This window comes from Gracilinanus agilis, chromosome 1 (assembly GCF_016433145.1).
Source record: "Gracilinanus agilis isolate LMUSP501 chromosome 1, AgileGrace, whole genome shotgun sequence".
NCBI lineage: Eukaryota > Metazoa > Chordata > Mammalia > Didelphimorphia > Didelphidae > Gracilinanus > Gracilinanus agilis.
In genome coordinates, this window is record NC_058130.1 from 634,651,154 (window position 1) to 634,671,354 (window position 20,201).

The 20,201-nt window shown below is 38.8% G+C and overlaps 2 protein-coding genes across 3 annotated transcripts in view; one reads left to right on the top strand and one right to left on the bottom strand.

Moving 5' to 3' along the window:
* Window positions 1-13,149, bottom strand: part of MTERF3 (mitochondrial transcription termination factor 3) — a 57,700-nt gene extending 44,551 nt beyond the window's left edge. The window contains exon 1 of one of the 2 annotated variants that reach the window (XM_044668476.1): window positions 12,947-13,149. The gene's annotated coding sequence lies outside the window, so the exon portion shown is untranslated. Of the gene's footprint in view, window positions 1-12,942 lie in introns of both variants that reach the window. The other variant, XM_044668485.1, reaches the window with a different exon arrangement.
* A 574-nt stretch (window positions 13,150-13,723) lies between these two features.
* Window positions 13,724-20,201, top strand: part of PTDSS1 (phosphatidylserine synthase 1) — a 65,243-nt gene continuing 58,765 nt past the window's right edge. The window contains exon 1 of the mRNA XM_044658212.1: window positions 13,724-13,902. Coding sequence (XP_044514147.1) covers window positions 13,724-13,902 — 179 coding nt within the window. The remainder of the gene's footprint in view (window positions 13,903-20,201) is intronic.

Genomic DNA, 20,201 nt, shown 5'->3' on the forward strand with positions numbered 1-20,201 from the left:
CTAAATTCTCAACATTTCCTTAATTTTGTTTGTACTGATTACCTCATCCACCTCGGGCTCCTCCCCACTAATTTCCTGCAAAAGCTCTGCATGTTGCTGCTGCTGCTTCTATAACTCCTTCAATTCCTCCATCCTCAGGACCCATGGTTAAAAGTTTATGCCCCAAAAAACTGATAATAAAGACAAAAATAAAGAAGAAAGCAAAAATAATTCAATATAGATGCTCGTACAACCAGATAAACACTGAACTAAATGAGACAGCCTCGTGTAACTTGTGAAACTGAATGTTCGGCAGGCTATCTAGTGGAGGGTGGCAGAAGCTCCTGATTCAAATATCTGCTCATAACTGTGTGTAATTAGAATCTTGTACTCCTGGACTTCATCTCCCAGAATCCCTTTTCCTTCACCCCCATGTGGATTCCTTATGTTCTGAAGGTAAAGTTGCATGTAACTCCACCTTCTCTCCCTCTCTCTTCCATGTATACAGCTGGGAAATTCCTTTTTACTAAGGTTATCACTTTCCTTTACTTCAAGTTATTATTAATAAATCTTATAAAAATATAATACTTGGAGTATTGGATATTAATTTTTAATCTTACAAATGAAAGCAAAAAAATCCCAATCACGACTTAAGGTGCTCCTGTATCAAGGCACCATTGTAGAGGTTAAGTGCCTTGTCCAGGGTCTTAGTTGCTAAGTGTCTGAAGCTAGATTTGAATTTGGGTCTTCTTGACTCCTGGCCCAGCACTCTAATCACTGAACCACTCAGCTGCCTGTCCTTTGAGAAATGGTTCTTAATCATATAGATTTGTATCCATTATCTGTAGACTTTAGATAGAAGGCTTTTTTTTGCAAATTTTTAAATTTTGTATAATCTAAATTTTCTCTTCTTTTATCATCAGAAACAGCATTGTACAGTAGGAAGAATGTTAGCTTTGGAGTCAGAAGACCAAGGTTTGAATTCTTGCTATTATACTTATCACTAAAGTGATCTTGGGAAAGTTGTGTAAATGGAATTAGCTCATCCTCATTCATTGTTAAGACTCTAGCTATCAGAAATAATGTCACCCCACCCAACTTAGAATTAAGTGGGGAGGGGAAGATCAGTTACCCACACGTGACATACCAAATGACCCCGCAACAGTATATCTTAAGTGGAGACCGTCCCTGAACTACTCAGGGTACTAATGCCCCTGGGGGGGAGGGGGAGCGGGTGCCAAGGAGCCCAAGCATCTTCATGAAGGTGCAATGGGGGGAAAGGGGCCTTGGAATCAAAAAGGGAAACCTTTGACTTTCCAGACCCTGATGCTTTAATGCTAATTATCCCCATATATTCCCCTCCAAATAGTAAGGAAACTCATTTAACCCAAAAAGTGGGAAATTCATATTATAATTATCTTTTAGATACAGGAGCATCTAGATAGTCCTGGTGAGCAAACCAGATGAAAACTGTAATTCTATTGGCTCTCTAAATGTAGTAGGAGTATCAGAAACACCTCAAAAAGTCCCAAAACTTTCTCCTTGCATGGTAAGCATAGGACCCCTAATTGTGGAACATTCCTTCTTTTAATGTCTGGATCCCCAAAAAATTTGCTAGGAAGGGATCTACTATATAAACTTAAAGCCACAATAATTTGTGATCCAGATGGCTCTATGTCATTAGAATTGCCGGAGTCTTGCTCCCTGTACTTCTCTCAGAGAGTCAGGAAGTAAAAGAGCCTCCCACCTTTGAAATCCCAGATGATATCCCGAAGTCTCTCTGGGCCACATTTTCTTCTGATGTAGGGCTACTTAAATCAGCTGTTCCTGTTCAGATTAGAACAAGAGGAGGGCCAGCTCCCTCCATTCCTCAGTACCCCTTATCAAAAGAAGCTATTGAGGAAATCACCCCAGTAATAAATTCATTAACTGAGCAAGGAATAATAATCCCATGCAAATCAGAATATAATACACCCATTTTATCTGTTAAGAAGCCAAAAATAGGCCCAGATGGAAAAGCCCAATACTGATTTGTTCAAGATTTAAGGGCTATAAACAATCACGTCATAAATAGACATCCTGTGATTTCAAACCCAAACACAATTATTTCCTCTATTCCCAGTACAGCCACTTACTTTACAGTAGTGATCTGTGTTCAGCTTTTTTCTCGATCCCTATTCATGAGGATTCCAAGCATATATTTGCTGTTATCTGGAAAAATTCTTAGGGGACATGGTCTCATTTGCCACAAGGGTACACAGAAAGCCCCACCCTTTTGCACAGATTTCAAGCCAATACACAGATAATATAACATTTAAAAACAGTAAGTTAATTAAATATGTGGATGATTTGCTCTTGGCTTCACCAGATGCTGAAACATGTCAAGAAGATAGTAAACATCTTCTTTTAGAATTGCATAAAAGAGGCCACAAGATCTCAAAGGAAAAGGTTCAGTGGTATCTCCCCAAAGTGGAATATTTAGGGTTCATTTTAACTGCTGGTGCCCGTTATATTTCTCCTAAGTGCATTAAAAATATTCAAAAATTGAGCGATCCTACCACTAAAAATCACTTAAGAGCAATCTTAGGAGCAACAGGTTTTTGTAGACAATGGATCCCTTGCTATGGGGAAATTACCAAACCCCTTATAGCACTAACAAATGATTCAGTCCCTGAACTGCTTAAATTAGAGCCAGAACACCGGTTAGCTCTGTCGAATCTAAAACAAGCTATCCAGTCCGCCCCTGCTTTAGGCATCCCAGATTATAACAAACCATTTACTTTATATGTACATGAGTGTAGAGGGGTAGCTTCAGGTGTTTTAACTCAAACTTTGGGACCTTATCAGCATCCAATTGCTTATTATTCAGCCTAGCTGGACCCAGTAGCTACAGAAGCACCACCATATCTTAGAGGCATAGCTGCCACAGCTTTGTTAGTAACAAAAACTGTTGATCAAGTATTGGGATGCCCATTAACAATTATGTGTCCACATGAAGTAGAAGTATTACTGCTAAGACATAGAACATAGGCATTTTCTGATCAGAGAATTACAAGATATGAAATAACTTAACTAAATAATGAGAATATTACATTAAAAAGCTGTACAACTCTTAATCCTACCACCTTGCTTCCTGATTTACCAGTCTCAGAAGAACCATTACATAATTGTGAAACACTAGTGTCCATGGCTGAAAAGCCTCAAGACAATCTCCTGGACACTCCTTTAGACAATCCAGATCTAGTCTTACTTACTGATACTTCTTCTTTTATGAGGAATGACATATGCTACACTGGAGCTGCTGTAGTCACAGATTTTGACACTGTATGGTCAGCTTCACTGCCCTCAAATCTAAGAGCTCAAGGTGCAGAACTCATAGCCCTAAAACGTGCCTGTATAATTGCCAAAGATAAAAAGACAACAATTTATACAGATTCTAGATATGCATTTGGAATGTCATTCAGTGGGTATATTATGGCTTCAGAGAGGATTTTTAACCTCAGCTGGAAAATCTATAGCTAATGCAAAAATTATTAATGAAGTTCTTTCTGCTCTCCAGCTACAAGAAGCCCTAGCTGTAGTTCATTGCTCTGCCCATATAGGTGGCACTGACCCTGTCTCTAGGGGAAATGACTGGGCAGATACTGCTGCAAAGCTAGCAGCTATAGAAGGGCCCAAATTAATTCTAACATTAACAACCACTGATGACTTAAATTTATCACTTTCCTATGATGAGAAGGAAGTAGAAAAATGGAAGTGAAAATTTAAATCTAAACAAATGAATGGAGTATGGGTGTCCTCTGAAGGAAAACCCCTCCTCCCTAGAAACTTTTATTGCCAAATTTGCCAATCCATTCATTAAAATGGTTTATTTTGGTACCCAGGGCATCATGGACTCTGTTAAAAGGGTATGGATAGCTCCTTGGCATAACCACTATAGCCTCTAAAGTGTGTGCAGCTTGCCCTACCTGCCAAGCATATAACCAACATGCCTTTCATGGCAAGGCTTTTGGTGGGTGTCCTCTGGCTTACACACCTTTTGAACACCTGCAAATTGATTTCATAACAATGCCAAAGGCTGGACAATATACATTCTGTCTAGTCATAGTGGATCAACTGACCAGGTGGCTGGAAGCATTTCCTACTGCCCGAGCCACAGCGGCTTTTGTCGCCAAGGTGCTTTTAAAAGAAATCATTCCTTGTTTTGACCTGCCTGCACATATTAATTCGGATAGGGGAAGTCACTTTACTGATTCAGTTTTATCTGAAATATATTCCTATTTGGGGATAACTCCCAAATTCCATGTACCATATCACCCCCAGAGCTCAGGCCAAGTTGAAAGGATGAACAGAGAACTTAAATCTATGATTGGCAAATTATGCACTAAGGCACATCTGAAATGGCCTCTAATTCTCTCTCTAGCTCTATTTTATCTTAGAAGCAGGCCCAGGGGAGATCTACATATCTCACCATATGAGATGCTTTTTGGACATCCCCCTATACAGGCTAAGCCTTTTTTTCCTGCATATACATCACTATTAGGAGGAGATACTTCTATTGCTTCCTATATACAGGAATTGCAACACAAACTATGTGAACTCCATGAATCTGGAACTGCAGTACAAGCAGGACCAATAGACTTTTCACTTCATGACCTGAACCCAAGAGACAAGGTCTATATAAAGAATTTCCAGAGCACTGGAGCAACTCAGCCTTCACGGGATGGGCCATTCCAAATATTACTAACCACTCCAACAGCTATAAAAATTGGAAAAAAAGGACTCTTGGATTCATTGCTCACATATGTAAAGAGAGCATCTTCTATGGAAACTGACTGTTTCCTGTTACACGCATTAGAGACAACAGTTCATAGACAAATGGATACTGTTTTTGGAATCACATTGTATTTTTTTTCTCTCCCTGAATTTATTTTTAATTTTCTTATTGCTTTTCCTATTATCTTTTAATAGAATAATTTTTCCCGTTTTCTCATTTCTTGTACTTAAAGTACATATAATCACTATTAATCTTTTTTTTTGCAGTGATATAATTTTAATATATATATATATATATATACACACACACACATATGTATATATATATATATTTGCTGTAATATTATTGCTTACTCACAAGGTTTTAGACTTTGGGAACCTGCCATGTATTGTTAAATGTTATGGGACTGTAATTAATGTTTCTGTCTGATTCCAGTAGAAGGGAACACAAGAGCTGCTAAAAAGTGCTAAGAAGGCACAAGGTTATGGAGACCGACCGACCAATCCCAATGGGATTGATGAAAAAAACTGCACTGTGCCAAGGAGCACAAGGTCAAAAAGGCCATACAAATACAGGTGGGAACAAGGAACTCTCATGCCAATACTAAGGACTTGAACTCAGTATAAGACTCGAAGTTGCGATGCTTAACATATGTTATGACGTAGGACTCTTCAAACTACACTGCCAGGTTGGCCATCATCTTGGCTTACCCATATATTCCTGAAAGTGAAGGTAAATCAGACCAGGGAATGATAGATACTTCCCTTGCACATAAATCTGGTTCTTTTTTCTCTCTTAAATGGCAACTTCCTGTAGTCTTGGCTGCCAATGGGTAAGTGCAGTATTACTGCATTTTGTTCTACAGACTAGTAGGATGGAAATTATATTAATTGGATCCTAATACAAGGGCCTGTTATGAATTTATTTTTGTTTATTCAGAAATTTCATATACATAGATTTTGATATTTTGATTCTGATTTTAAATGTTTTCTTTCTCCCAAAGTTTTCATTCTTCTTATATTTGCATTTCTTTTTATGTTTATTTTTTTCTTTTGAATTGACTCATACAACCCCATAACTCAACCATGTATCCTGAGCTGATCTGGGTATTTCTTTTTTAAATACCCTCTTCAGGGAGGATTGTATTTTTATAAAATCCAAGATTTAATTTTTTGTTTGAGAAAAAATTGTCAGGGAAAGAAGCTTGCTGACTCCTTAATCCAGAGAATGAACTATTTGCAGAAAGATGCCTGAAGAATCTACATTGCATCAAGAGATCCAGAATGAACTTTGGGGTACAATTGATTGAACTGATGGGGTTTGAACAGTTACTTTGAATGTACATCTTATGCCAATAGGGGACTGCCCCCAATTGGTTTTTTGTTCATGCACCTAACAAAACATTGGTTTTGTGTTCTCTCTCTTCCATTCTCCTCTTATCTCTAACTATTATAGTTAGAAGATCTTTGTGGGTATAAGATGATTATGTAAAATGATCACTTGGGGTGACTAAGCACCAAAGGATCATCAGAGGGGTTTATGTAAATGGAAGTAGCTCATTCTCATTCATTGTTAGACTCTAGCCATCAGAAATAATGTCACCCCACCCAACTTAGGATTAAGTGGGGAGGGGAAGATCAGTTACCCACATGTGACAATAAATAACAAATCAAAAACAAGGGACTGCCCTTTGGGCAGTCCAAAACAGTTTTGAGGCTGCCATCTGTCCATTGGAAATTGAAGGTGGATGCAGGAAGTGACGAAAGACACTATCTTTCAAATATGATGGTAACTTCCTGTGGAGGGGTTGGCGCTTTGAACTTGGTGTTGAAGGATCTCTGGTGAGACCTCAGACAGCTTCCCTCTGGATTATCACGCGGGTAAGTTAGGGTGACTTCCTTTCTCCTCTCTTGGCATTTCTGGAGGCTCTACCCTCAAGGAGGCCTCTCTTGCCTTTCTAATTGTAAAAGGCCTTGTGGCTAGAAGCCTTGTTTAATTAATCTCTGTGCTCCTTTGCTGGGGCCTCTAAATTCTTACCTGGTCCGGACCTCTAGTCCGGGCCAGAGTTTCTCTCTCTCAATTTCCCTACCTTCATCCTTCCTAATTGTAAATAAACTTCCATAAAAGTCATCCTGACTTGGGTCTATTTTTAATTTGAAATTGAGTTAATCCTATTTCTGGCGACCATACTTTAAATATCTAGTTTCCCCTCTTACAAAAGGTACAACCTATTTGGCCTTCATGTCTTCTTTTGCAAAAGGAGTTGCTTTGACTCATGTCCTTTATAATTTCTTTAAGCTCTAAAACTATGAACTTAATGATCTTGTGTATTGGCTCTGTGGTATAGGGGATTCTGTTTGTATTCAGGAAGCCCCATGTTCAAATCCCTCTAACACTTTCTAACTTTGTGATCTTAGTCAAGACTCTTGAGCTCTCTGTGACTCAACCTAACCAGGACTCATCTACTAAGCCATAATGGGAATTCTCTACAATACTGAAAACACAGACCCTTTGTATATGGTCTTTTTAATGCCATGTCTGAGTTTCTCCTAACCGTACACTCAAAAGATCCACAATTCACTATTAATGGTTATATAATTTATGAACACAACTTTCACTTAAGAAAATCATCATTCTCTTCTCAAAAACACCCAGAATATGTATGATAATAGAGTCCACAATTTTTAACAGACAACAGTTCTGCCTCTCTTGTATCCTTCTCATGGTGTTCTTATATCAGACTGTTATGCGTTCTGTTTTCTTGGTCATTTGTCCTGCCAAGTAGAATTTTTTTTTGTGAACAAATTTTAAAAACATTTAATAAGCAACTGATTATGTGCCAGACACAGTGCTATACCTTGAGGAAACAATACATAAAGGATGCCAGACCCTGATTTCAAGGTGCTTACATCTTAAATGGAGAAGATGGAAGATACAGTGGTGACCAAAGAAGGGTGCTTTGGTCTGAAAGCTAGTCATGGTCAGTGAAGTCATTGACCAGTTGTTTGATATTCCTTTCCAGAAATGGTAGTGTGTTGATTTGACTGTTCATGATGCCATGGCAGGAAGATAGCCAGAGATTATTGCTATATCAGAGATCCCCAAGCTTTCTGTAAGTACAAACTACGTTGTTTTGGTTTTTTTTTCCCCCTGTAAAGATAGTAGTATAATGGTGAATGGTTCTCATCTGAGTAAATAAGAGCTACCAGTAGGGTGGTACAGCCCTTTCTGGCAGTGACAATTGTCTTGTAATATTTAGCACAAGATTCTGACCTACTAGTAATTGACCTCTTCCATTAGGTATTACAAATAATATTTAATAGTCAGCTAGTCAAAGTGGTAGGTAGGTAGTAGGTAGAAGAAGGAGTTCTTAACCTTGTATCTAGATGTCCATGGATAGATTTCAGAGCCTGGTTGAACTTGGTTGAAAAAAAAAATTGCATCTTTGTTTCAATATAATTGTTTTTGCTTGTAAACCTGTATGTTTTATTTCATACATTTAAAAACATTCTATGTTTTGCGTGACATATATGTGTATATATATATGAAACCCAGGTTAAATTGCTTGTCAGCTTTGGAAGGAAGGAGAGAAGATAGGGAGACAATATGGATCATATGACTTTGAAAATTTATGTGGAAATCTGTTATTAAAATAACAAATTTAATAAAAACATTATTTTGAGAAAAGATCTATAAGTTTTCACCAGTTTGCCAAATGGGTACATGACAAACTTTGGCAAAAATGTATCATACTAATGCAGAATTCCAAGCTAAATAATAGGTTTATTGAGAGGACGCCCACCTCACAATAAAGCTGGACCCTGGTCCCATCAGAACCACAGACCCTGAGCCTTAGAAGATGGCCTTTTTTTATAGAGAAAAATCTTATGACATAGTGACAGTGATACAAAAAAAGACAAATATGCTCATATCTTTCACATAGATGATTCTTAATTAGTGTGCAAGTGCTGATTAAATTAGTAAATGCAATTTGGGATAGTAACTTAAGTCTGTTATTGTTGACCTTTCAAAGGCCTTGGCACTCTTGGTGTCATTTACTGACAATATTAGGAGTCAGCATTTTGTAAAAACAAGAGTGGCCTCCCCATCCTGTGTGACCTTTTTGAGTTTTCATCCAGTAGGGTATGGTGGGCTTGGTAGTAACTTTTGGTTATAGGTTTAAGGTCAAAAGATGTAAACAAGATTTGATACCACCCTAAACTGTAACTTTCTTAGCTAATGTCTATAATTTTATAAAGCAAACTGTATCACTTTGGTTATTAACTCAAAACTAATGATTGTATTATGAAAATAATCATAATACAATTTCACACTCACAAAGCAAAAAAAGGTAAGAATACTGTGTAAATGAAATTAACTCTAGCCCATTCATAGTCAAAAATCTACTTACCCTAGGCATCTAGATTATATCAACCCCACCTCCCTCAAAAGGGGAGGGAAGATAGTTGATCACACGTGACAATAAGTATCAAATCAAGAACAAGGGACTGCCCTTTGGGCAGTCCAAATCAGTGTAGAGGCTGCCATTGGTCCACTTGAATTAGAGGTGGCCCACAGGAAATGAGGAGAGACACTATCTCTTTAAATATGTGGGTTACAACCTGGTAAAAAAAAGTTCCGGCTTTGGACTTGGTGCTGAAGGTGCTCGGCTGAAACCTCAGAATGCTTCTACTCTGAATTGTCATGTGGGTAAGTTAGGCTGACTTCCTTGGCCTACCTTGGCGTTTCCAAACTCTGCCTTAAGTAGGCTTATAGCCTCTCTGATTTCTAAAGTCTTGTGGCTTGTAACCTAGTTTAATTAGTCTTTTAACCCTCTCTCTCAGTCCAGGCCTCTCCAGGTCTGGACTGGCCTCTCCCTCTCTCTATTTACCTACCTTTTACCTTCCTAATTGTAAATAAACTACCTTAAACCGGATCCTGACTTTGGGTCTATTTTAATTATGGAATCAATCTGAATTGTTGATTCCTGGCAATCACATTTTAAATACATATCTATAAATACCTAAAATCTCCCTCTTACAATACCAGTTTTAGACCTAGTTTCATTACTGTTCAACTCTATGTCACCATCTTTTTTGCCTTGGATTCTTTTTATGTAAAATGGAAAGAGCACCTCTATTACATGTAAATGCACTTACCTGGATCCTAAATATTTAGAAAATTTCATAAGTTTTAAAATATCTGCAGATACCACCATTGAAATACTTTTCAATTCTTTAATCTCACTCATTCCCACATCTAATAAGTTGCCAGATCTTGTCAATTCTATCATCATAACCCCATGACAATATAATAGAATGATAATACTATTAAAGTCAATTTTTACTTTTAATTCTAGGTAAATTATCAAAGGAATCTTTTTACAAAATTTGATAAAACAATAACAGGATTCACCCAGAATAACAAAATATCTAGAATTACAAGGGAAACAACTAAAGAAGGAAGGGATATAGCATTTTTAGACCTCAAAAATATGTAATAAAGCAGCACTTAAGAAAACTATCGGATATTGGTTAAAATCAATGGAGCAGATTAAACAAGGAAGAATCACAAACAATGGAATTCAAAAACCCAGAGTTTGATTTAAATGAAAAATGTATTACAAAGTTAAGACCTTCTTAAGTAATAAAAACTTCAGGGAAAACTGAAAAGCAATCTGGCAAAAATAAAGCTTAGGCTAACACACCATATTCCACAACATACTCTCTTTTTTTTAACCCTAACTTTTTATCTTAGTAACAACTCTAAGACAGAAGGGCAAGGGCTAGACAGACAAGGCCATACAAACAGGAAGTATCTGAGACCAAATTTGAACTCAGGTAATTCCTGATTCCAGGTCTGGTGCTCTATCCACTAAGCCATCCAGCTTCCCCTCGACAATATATTCTAAATGGATATATGACCTGAACATAAAATCTTAATAGTATAGAAAATGAGAAGAAAAGCAGATTATATACATTTCACAGTTTCAAGTAGACGTATTCTTAGCCAGACAAGGGATAGGGGCAATTCAGGTGAAATTGAAAAACTTCTGCACAGGACAAATTATGCACCAAGACAAGAAGGGAAGAAATCAATAGGAGAAAAATCTTCATACAAATTTCTCTGATTAAGGACCTGCTATCTGTAATCAGAAAATCAACAACTAATAGCTTAATTGATACCCATATGGATCATTTATTAACTGTATGTTCTGTCTTTAATCTGACACTGCATCATCAACTTTCTGGACATAAAGAGGACATCTCCTAAGGTTTGTGGTCTTTGGTCTTGACCAGAGTTTGCCTTTATGTAAGATCAGCCCTCTCTCAATAAACCTATTTCTTTTTGGCTTGGAGACTTTGCCTTATTGGCATTTCTGCTGATTGATAATTTTCTCCACATTCTGACTAAGACCTAATTTCTCACTCTTCCTCAAAATAACACCAGTGACCAAATTCAAATTGTTTTCTACAATCTCCTTCTCCGATTGAAGAATTGTCCCTAAATGCCCATTTGAGGAAGTACCCATGCCAATCATACTTACAGCCCATGGCCAAGAATTCTTCTGAACTTCAGTTCTTTGTATCTTCCATTTTTTTCCCACTTCCTATTATATGTTGTTTAGAATGTAAGCTCCCTGAGGGCAAAGACTTTCTTTTTACTTATATATCTTTTCCAGTGAGCATAATGTTTGGAATATAATAAGTGCTTAATAAATACACTATCTATATATGCATCAAATATGTGAATACTAGATTACGTGACTAGGCCTCCCAATTCAGTTCAGTTATCTGAAACTCTTATATTGGTCCAGTAAGTAAAGGGGAAAAATTTTTAATCCTGACTGCCACTATCTTAGTTGTTTAACTTGCAGCAAGTAACTTGATCTTTTAGGTCTCAGATCTAACTGTAAAATAGGGGAAATGGACAAAGATAGGGAAAATATAACATTCAATAGATTCATTGAATATCAGAGGGGAAGGGATCTTGGAGGTCATCTAATCCAATTCCATTTTTCATATGGGGAACTATAGTCACAGAAGTTCAATTTGCCAAATTACTATGTATTTATTAAGCACTTACTCTGTCCCTGGGGCTTTGCTAAATGCTGGACATAAGCAAACATACCTGATCCCAGCCTTCAAGGAGTTCACTAAAGTACTGGCTTGCCCCAAGTTACTCAGGTAGAAGTAACAACAAAGCCAAGATTCTAACCTAGGTCTTCTAGTTCCACATCTAAAGCTGTTTGTACTTTAAAAATTAATACTTAAACATGGGAACTACTAATTTGTGTCTACAATACTTGGCAAAGGACAATACATTTGAGAATGCTTATAAATTCCACTTGATAATTTGTCCTACGGGAATTAATTTCCAGAGGAGGGGGAAAACCCTTAATTAACTTTGTAGTTCATTAAAATATTCAATGATAGTTACATAGTGTGTGCAAGGTACCAAGCTAGCTACTGAGAATTACCTTCATTATTAGATCATCCCAGTCCCTCAAATATATTGCTTTCTCACTCACTGTTAAGGGGAGTAGGGAACAAGCAGAATAAATAAAGTCTGGGCACTCCCCTAGGGAATGAATACAAAAACCTTAAATGTTTGTAAACAAATTATTCTTTTCATTACCAGGAGGCCGTAAACTACCCAATAATATCTATTTTTAAGTTTGTCATACTCTGTCCCCAGCAGGTAACTGGAAGTTGCTCTACATGAGGGTCTGTGGATATATTTCAGCAAGTCCGTCAACAAGGAACTTTTAATAGTTTGAAAACTGTTCCGATACAGTTGGTTGCCTTTGTAATCATGTTTTATTTTCTGCATTTAAAAAGTATTATTGTGAGAAGGGATCCAGAGGCTTCAAACTGCTATTAAGGAGAAGGTTCATATGGAGGGTAAAAAATGTCTACACTAGCCTAACCTGTTCCCCCCAAGTCTACAAGGGGGTCTCAGCAAAAAGTAGAAGAGAGTCCCACAGTTCCAGAACTCATTCTCTAAGCCGGAAGTAAACAAGGGTTTTTTACTCTGCAGACGAGACGGGTGAAAAGGGGTGGGGGAAATGACAGGAACTGCATTCATTAACTCCAGAGTGTGGATACAGCCTATGACAGGTGCGAGAGTCTGGCCCTCCCGATCCCAAGCGCCAAATAGTGGAGACGCCTCCACTTCGACTTTACCTACCGCAGGGCCCGCCCCGTTCTCCTTCGCACTCCTCCAGTAGTAGGGATCAAGACTAGGGCCTATGGTAAAGGACCGCTGAGCCTTCCGCCCCCTCTCCAAGACTTCTCTTCGGGGCTCATACGGTGGCTGCAAAAAGGGTCTCTGGCTCTTTCACAGACCTCCGCAGCGCGGCAGTGGGTCCCAGGTCCGCAGTCCTTCAGCTAGCACCCGCGCCTACTTCTGCTCGGAGCTTACTCCCCACGTGGGTTGCCCGGAGTGGGCGAGTCCATTTGCGGCGTTGAAGGGGGAATAAAGAGAAAATGTGAAGGAGAGTTTATGACACATGGCGATATACCGTTTCTTTTCCTCCTATTTTCTCTAAATTATATTAAGCGAAGAATAGGGACAAATTGTGGGGGAGAAAAGGCCCTTTTTCTCCTGACTGACTTTTTCAAGGCTCTACGCTCCCCCCTCTTCCGAAATAGTGAAAGCAGAACTACTGTCATCCCCTCAGCCTCACTTGCTGGCTTGCTAGCTCGCTCGCGCGCGTGCGCGCGTTCCCGCCTCTGCTCGGTTTCACTCCCTGGCCCTTGCCGGCCGCTAGCTCCATAGCCAGCCGGCCCGCCTGTCTGCCTGTCTGCCTGCCCGCCTGCCCGCCTTCCCTTCTTCCCTTCTTCCCTCTCTCGTCGGTCCCTGGCGCGAGCCACGGCAACTGCGGCCACCCCCACCTCCTCCTCCGCCGCTGCTGTCGATCCTGCAGGACGGGGAGAGGTGGGGTGGTGGTGGTCGCGGGGGGTCATGGCGTCCTGCGTGGGGAGCCGGACCCTAAGCAAAGACGATGTGAACTACAAGCTGCATTTCCGGATGATCAACGAGCAGCAAGTGGAGGACATCACCATCGACTTCTTCTATCGTCCACACACCATCACCCTCCTCAGCTTCACCATCGTCAGTCTCATGTACTTCGCCTTCACCAGGTAAGGAGCTGGCCATCAGCGTGGGCCCCGGGACGCCGGCCAGGCTGTTGGGCAAGGCCAGCCGTGGGCCGCAGAGCGCCTCCCTGATAGTTGGCGGGGATGGAGGCACCAAGGTGGGGGAGGGGGGGAAGCACTGGGTGGGCGATAGTGGGTGGGGTAAAGGGAGGGCGGGGGAGGTGTGGAGGCATGGCGGGGAGGAGTGGATGTACGGGAGTGGGTGTAGATTGGGTGGATAGAGGCACCGGGATAAGGGATGGAGAGATGGAGGGAGAGGCGGGTCTTGACCAGGGTGGGAGCCCCATACAAACCACTCACCCACCCCAACTGATAGACATGAAGACATTCCACTCCACGCCCCACTGGTGCCCTTTTAACCCTCACTCTAGATGATGAAGAAGAAGAGACTTCAATCTCCAGGGATTTCTATTTACAAGCTGGGTCCCTGGAGGGAAAAGAAAAGAAGGGGGGAGGGGGGATTCTTGTATTTCCGGCTGTCAAACCAACCATTGAACTGTGGGCTTTTGAGGGAATTTCCAGAACTCTCCTTCCTTCTTTCCTACCCCTTAGTTCTCTATCTCACAGATACACTACACACTTCTCCCTGCTGTCTTTAAGGAGTTCCCCCAAACTGCCTCTTCCACAACCTACAAGATGATCCCATAAGGTCCATTTTGTCTCTGTGTTGTGTTGTCTCTCTTTCCCTGGGCAAATTTAGGCACATTGCCCTGGGCATTTGAGGGTACCTGCTGCTATTCATGAAGATCCTATTGTGTGTATGTGAGTATGAGGGGTGAAGAAAAGTCATGATGTGTCCTCCCTTCTTTCCACACTGACCTGACCAAGGGAACAAATTTCATGCTTTGGAGGTCAACAAGGCAGTTAGTCACCAAATACAGAGTGCTTTGGAGAAATCTTGTTGTGTCACCCTACATTGGTTTAATCTCACTTCCCCGAAATCATGTATAATATTGAATGACGGCTGAAAGGATGGCGTATTACTAAAGAAGAAAATGCTTTGGAATGTATTTTGTTCAGGATGATAAATGTTCACACTTTATATTAACTTCACTTGAACTTTTTTTTTAAAGAAGGAAACCAGTGAGCCTTAGGAAATAATGGAAGTGTTTTGTTTTTTTAAGAGAAAGATAAGGGAAAGAAATGATGCTAAGTGTTTCATCCCCTTGTTTCCTAGTGCATCCATAACTCCATGAGAGTAGAACCCTCTCTTCCTGTTTATTTTTACTGAAAGTTATGTTCAGCAAAGAGTTTTCCTCACTTAATGTATGTGTTCTGCTAAATTTGATGCTAAATTGCTAGAATAGTAGAAGCTACATTGTATTTGTCAACCTTGTTTAATGAAGTCAGCAATACTATAGAAGCACAGAATAATATCTGTTTAAAGAAAAAAAACTATATCTTAAATTACTTTTACTTGTTATCTACATTTGTGGAGGGATTTTCCTCCAGAGTTCACAAATGCCAGTGAAATCACTGGTCTAATTCTGGACATCCCCTACAAAAATCAAAAGGATGGAAGTTTCTTTGTATAGTGTAAAAAGCCCTGGTCTTGGAGTCATAGGACTTGAGTTCAGTTCTAAGCTCTGGTATCTATTTGTCCTTCAGCAAGTTGATTAACCTTTATAAACCTCTGTTTTCATAAGGGGTTAAAGAGGATGGTCTCTGAGGTCTTTTCCAGCTCTAGATCTCAGATCTTTTGAGTTCTATAAAGTTATGAACCCCAGCCGTTAAGAGGAAATAAAAATCATATTCTCAGAGTATCAAATAGATCTTTCTGTAAGAAAAACATGTGTACTACTAGTCAACTTAATCACCTGTTTTCCAATGCATTTAACCTCAGTAGCCTCTTTCTCCTTAAAGGCATGTATGATTCAAGGTTATACATGGTGTTCTAACCTAGGCTGGGAGGCCATTTGTTAAAAAATAATGAAGGGAAAGATATTATACATATCTCAAGAATTAGATGATTTTTAGTGTTCTTTTCTAGCTAAATGTTTATGATATAATGTATTTGAAAATGCTTTGTAACTCTAAGGTGCTATATAAATATAAGCTTTGGTGATTGTCTCTAGGCTTGTTTCCTGATCTATAAAGAAGGGAGCAGCTGGCACTGTGTTGAGTGGGGTTGGATTAGATAGCCTTCAAGGTTCTGTGCTTTTTATAACCCGCGTTATCTTATATATTTAGTTATAATTATTTATATCCCTTTTAGCAGAGATCCTGACATAGGACTCTTTTTGTCCCATAAGATCTTAAGTAATGTTATAAAAATAGTCATTCTCTTCTACCAATGTTATTTTATGGTATCTGTCTTAAAATTTTCAGTATTATATACTTAGTTTTGAAAAAGATGTTTTGGTAAGCTCTTTTAAAAATCCTTGTTTTCTGTTTTTCAAAGATTAGTAGAGACAGAAGGTTGAGAAATACTTTAGCAGTAAGTGAGAAATAGTACTCACATGGTAATCTTATATATTCCACAGACATGCTCCCAAATTTAAGAATAAAAAGGTTTATCATGCTTCAACACAAACCACTAACAAGTTTGTATTTGCCTGTGATTGCTTTGTAAATAGCAACTAGGCAAATTGGGATCACCATAACATAAACTAAGTTAGATGTTACTGGACTGTTTTCTCCAAGATTTAAATTTAAAATTTACCACCCTGAATAAAGAACTATGAATATTAATCAACATTTTAATTTATCTTTCAAAATAGTCAATATCTTTCAAAATCTTGACACCTTCTTCATTTGTACAACCAAAGTAGGCCAGAATAATCTTTACTTTAAGATCAAAGTATAAAATTGTACAGCAGTACCCTCATATTTATTCTTTGTCAGGATTCATGACTCACAGTTCTTCATAAAGAGGTAATATGTAAATGAATGAATTACCAGTTTCTTCAGCTCATTCTGGGTGAGGCTTGACCCTGTATCCTGCAGGAATTCCATCCTGCCATTTTCCATATTACAGTATTAGCCTTTTTGACTAGTTAAGCACAGATCAGCCTTCTCCTCATAGAAGACTGTAATTTGCAAGGGGACTTCAGTTTAATGATTCAATTAGACATACATTTATTAAATATCTATTTTCATCCATTCAGCAAACAATCTAGAGTGTACAGGGCATTGTTCTAGTCACTGGGAAAGATACACAGTTTAAATAGGACAGGTCTCTGCCCATACAGTAACTTAGAATCTAGCAGAGATATATGACACACAAATAGCAATAATGTAGGTCAGGAGAGGTGCTGTTTGCACAAAAAGAGATACAAAGTTCTTGGTGATACAAAGATAAAATAATATCCAGGGCCTTTCCCCCCTCCCCCCCCTTGCAGTGAATATTTGATAGCACAGGGGCCATAAGGCCTGTTTATAATATGTTTGGAGTTTTACATAGTACCATGAGAGATTTAAGGAGATAGCCTTTTCTGGCCCAGAGAATTAGGGGAGATTTCATGAAGATGAAGATTTGATAGATAAGAGGTTCAGTAAGTAAAGGCAGTGTGAAATGGTACATTCCATATATTGTAGTCTATGGGAAGGGAGGGACTGATAAGAAAATAACATTTCATCTTGGCTTAAATGTAGAGTATGTGATGAGTACTAAGAGATGAAAGGCTGGGTTTGGGGCCAGCTCAGATAGGATGGGACTTGGATACTAGACTCCGGTGCTTGGACTTACTTGGAAGGCAATTGGAAGCCATTTAAGTTTTGTTTAGTAGGGGACTGACATGAACAAAGGAAGATGAGTTTGATAGTGGTAGTCTAGAGAAACTGGAAGTCAGTAGGTTAGTTAGATTATTATAATTGTACAAGAGAGAAAGGTACTGAGGGCTTGAGCTAGAATGGGAAAGAAGAGGAAGAAACTGGTATGAAAAAGTGTTGCAAGGGTAAAATAGACAGGACTTGACAATCGATGGGATGTGGAAGGTGATAGGGAAGAATCAAATATGAAAATAAGGTTTTTCTAGCCTGAGTGCCTGGGAGAAAACATTAATTTGATATGCCACTACTAGAAATAACAGTTCAAAGGAGAATCAGATTTGAGGGGAAGATGTTGAAGGCAGTTTGTGAAATTTTGAGTTTGAGATGCCAAATGGACCTATCTTATTTTCTTCTTTTACTGTCAGATTTCTAGTAAAAGTAGTCAACATTCATTGCCTTGTCTGTTCTTCTGGTTACTCATTCCTCAGCCCCTTGCAATCTTGACTTCTCTCTTCAGCAGTCTGCTAAAATTTCTTTCTCCTAGCCACTCAGGAGAATATAATGAAAAAAGAGAGTTTAACTGTTTGGGGGAAATTACAGAATTCCTTTATTGGCCCTAAGCTTTCCTTGGTTAAGATGAATAAGAACAAGGAATGGCAGGTGGGCAGCTGAAGTGCTCCTCCACTAAATGGTACTGTTGCAACATCAGAAAAGAGTGAGGAAGCACAATGTATAGACAGATTCCTTATGGCAAAATTTAGGAAGATTTGGCCAAGAGTCACAGAAAATGGGTAGGCATGGATGGATTTATTTAGGAGATCCTGTATCCATTTGAGTATTTTACATATCAGCATATAAAGTATCTTATATTCTAAGTATTTTATGTATTTACATTTTACATAGAAATATACTTTACATATTTTATATTTAGTATTTTATATATTTGAGTATTTTCTATCAAAGGAGATATATATTTATATCTATATATCTCTGTGAGACACTCAGATCCTCCTTAACACCAAATTTAGTACCTTTTATCATTCTTTATTCTACTGTACAATTCAGCAGATTTATTAAGTACTCATTGTCTGCAAAGCATTCTACTTGGCAGCAGAGATTTTGCTAGGCAAAAAAGAAAGAGCTTTTATATAGATAATTTCCATTTCCTCCCTACACTGTTCACTTTCTCACTAGTCTTTATTATTCCATCCCTCCCTACTTCCATCTATACTCCACACTGTGGTCTGAGTAAATAATGGTCCTAATGTTCATGGTTGATGTTACTTCCTGTTTAGAAATTGTCAGTGGTTGCCTGAAGAAATTTGGAGCTTCTCAGCCAATATTTGAAGACCTTCCCTTTACAAGATAACATCAGACTACCTTCTACTTTGGCCTGCAGCACTAGTCACAGATTTTTTGGTCTTTGGAATGGAGATTCCTTAAGGACAGAAGATCTTTTGATTTTATCTTCACTTATATCACCTTCCTAGCCTAAATGTAGGCTGTACATACACAGGTCCCATAGTAGGTATTTAGTAAACACTTATATAATTAAATGGCACTGGACCTCAGTCCTTGTTTCTCAAATACCTTTTTGGTAATCACTTTCATGTTTTAAAGTGCTTATATCTTATTTGTCTTTCATTCCACCATTTATGCCAAACCCCATATAGGTGGAGCCATTGATCAGTCCAACATTTGTGAAGATGTCATGAGACCCAGTACCACTTTCTGTAGTGTATGTGAAATTTTTATCTAGTAAGAATTTTTTTAAAATCCTACTTTTCATCTTCTTTATTGATATTACAGTGAAAGTATATCAAAACCAAATGAATACTCACTCTCCCCACTTTATTTTTTCTAGAGTGGAAATTAGAGTGACTTTTAGCCCCAGAGCTAAAATGAGTTATATCTCTCTACTTTGTATGCAGGGACATTTTCCATAGGGAGAAAAGATCCTTAACAGTGAGTAGTTTCATATGATGAACTTTTGTGTATCTGTTTCAAGTGCTTTTATCAGTAATAAAGGATGGAGGGTAGGAAAGGGATGTTGTGTTCCTTCCTTTTAGTTGGAAAGCAACAGATGCCTCTTAAAAGTTCTCCACAAAACTTCAAGAAGAAATGTTCCAACAACTACATGAAGGTGTCTTAAGTTTGAATTGATTACTTAGGTATTCTCTCCTGTTAACTTAGAAAAAACACAGAACTATTAAATAGTCATAAAGCCACTCTTTAATCAAGGGAAAGGGGGAACAGGGCTGATTAGGCCTCTTATGCAGAGCTGCGCCTTATGCAGAGTGAACCCTGCTTCCCTCTGCTCCCTGACCCCCTGGGAGTGACACCTTGCTAGATGACCACTCCAAGGAACAAAGGAAATTGAGGAACTTATATGCCATTTGGGAAGACCTAGGGACTGAGGAAGATGATTGACATTATACTGGTTAGGTTGGGATTTACAATCAAGCTTGGGAAAGGAATCCTAGCCAGAGGCTAGGGTGTAAGGGAAGGGGGCTACTTACACAAGGGATACTAAAGGATGGTCCCTGCCCAGGTGTGTCTTCCTGGGACCAGGT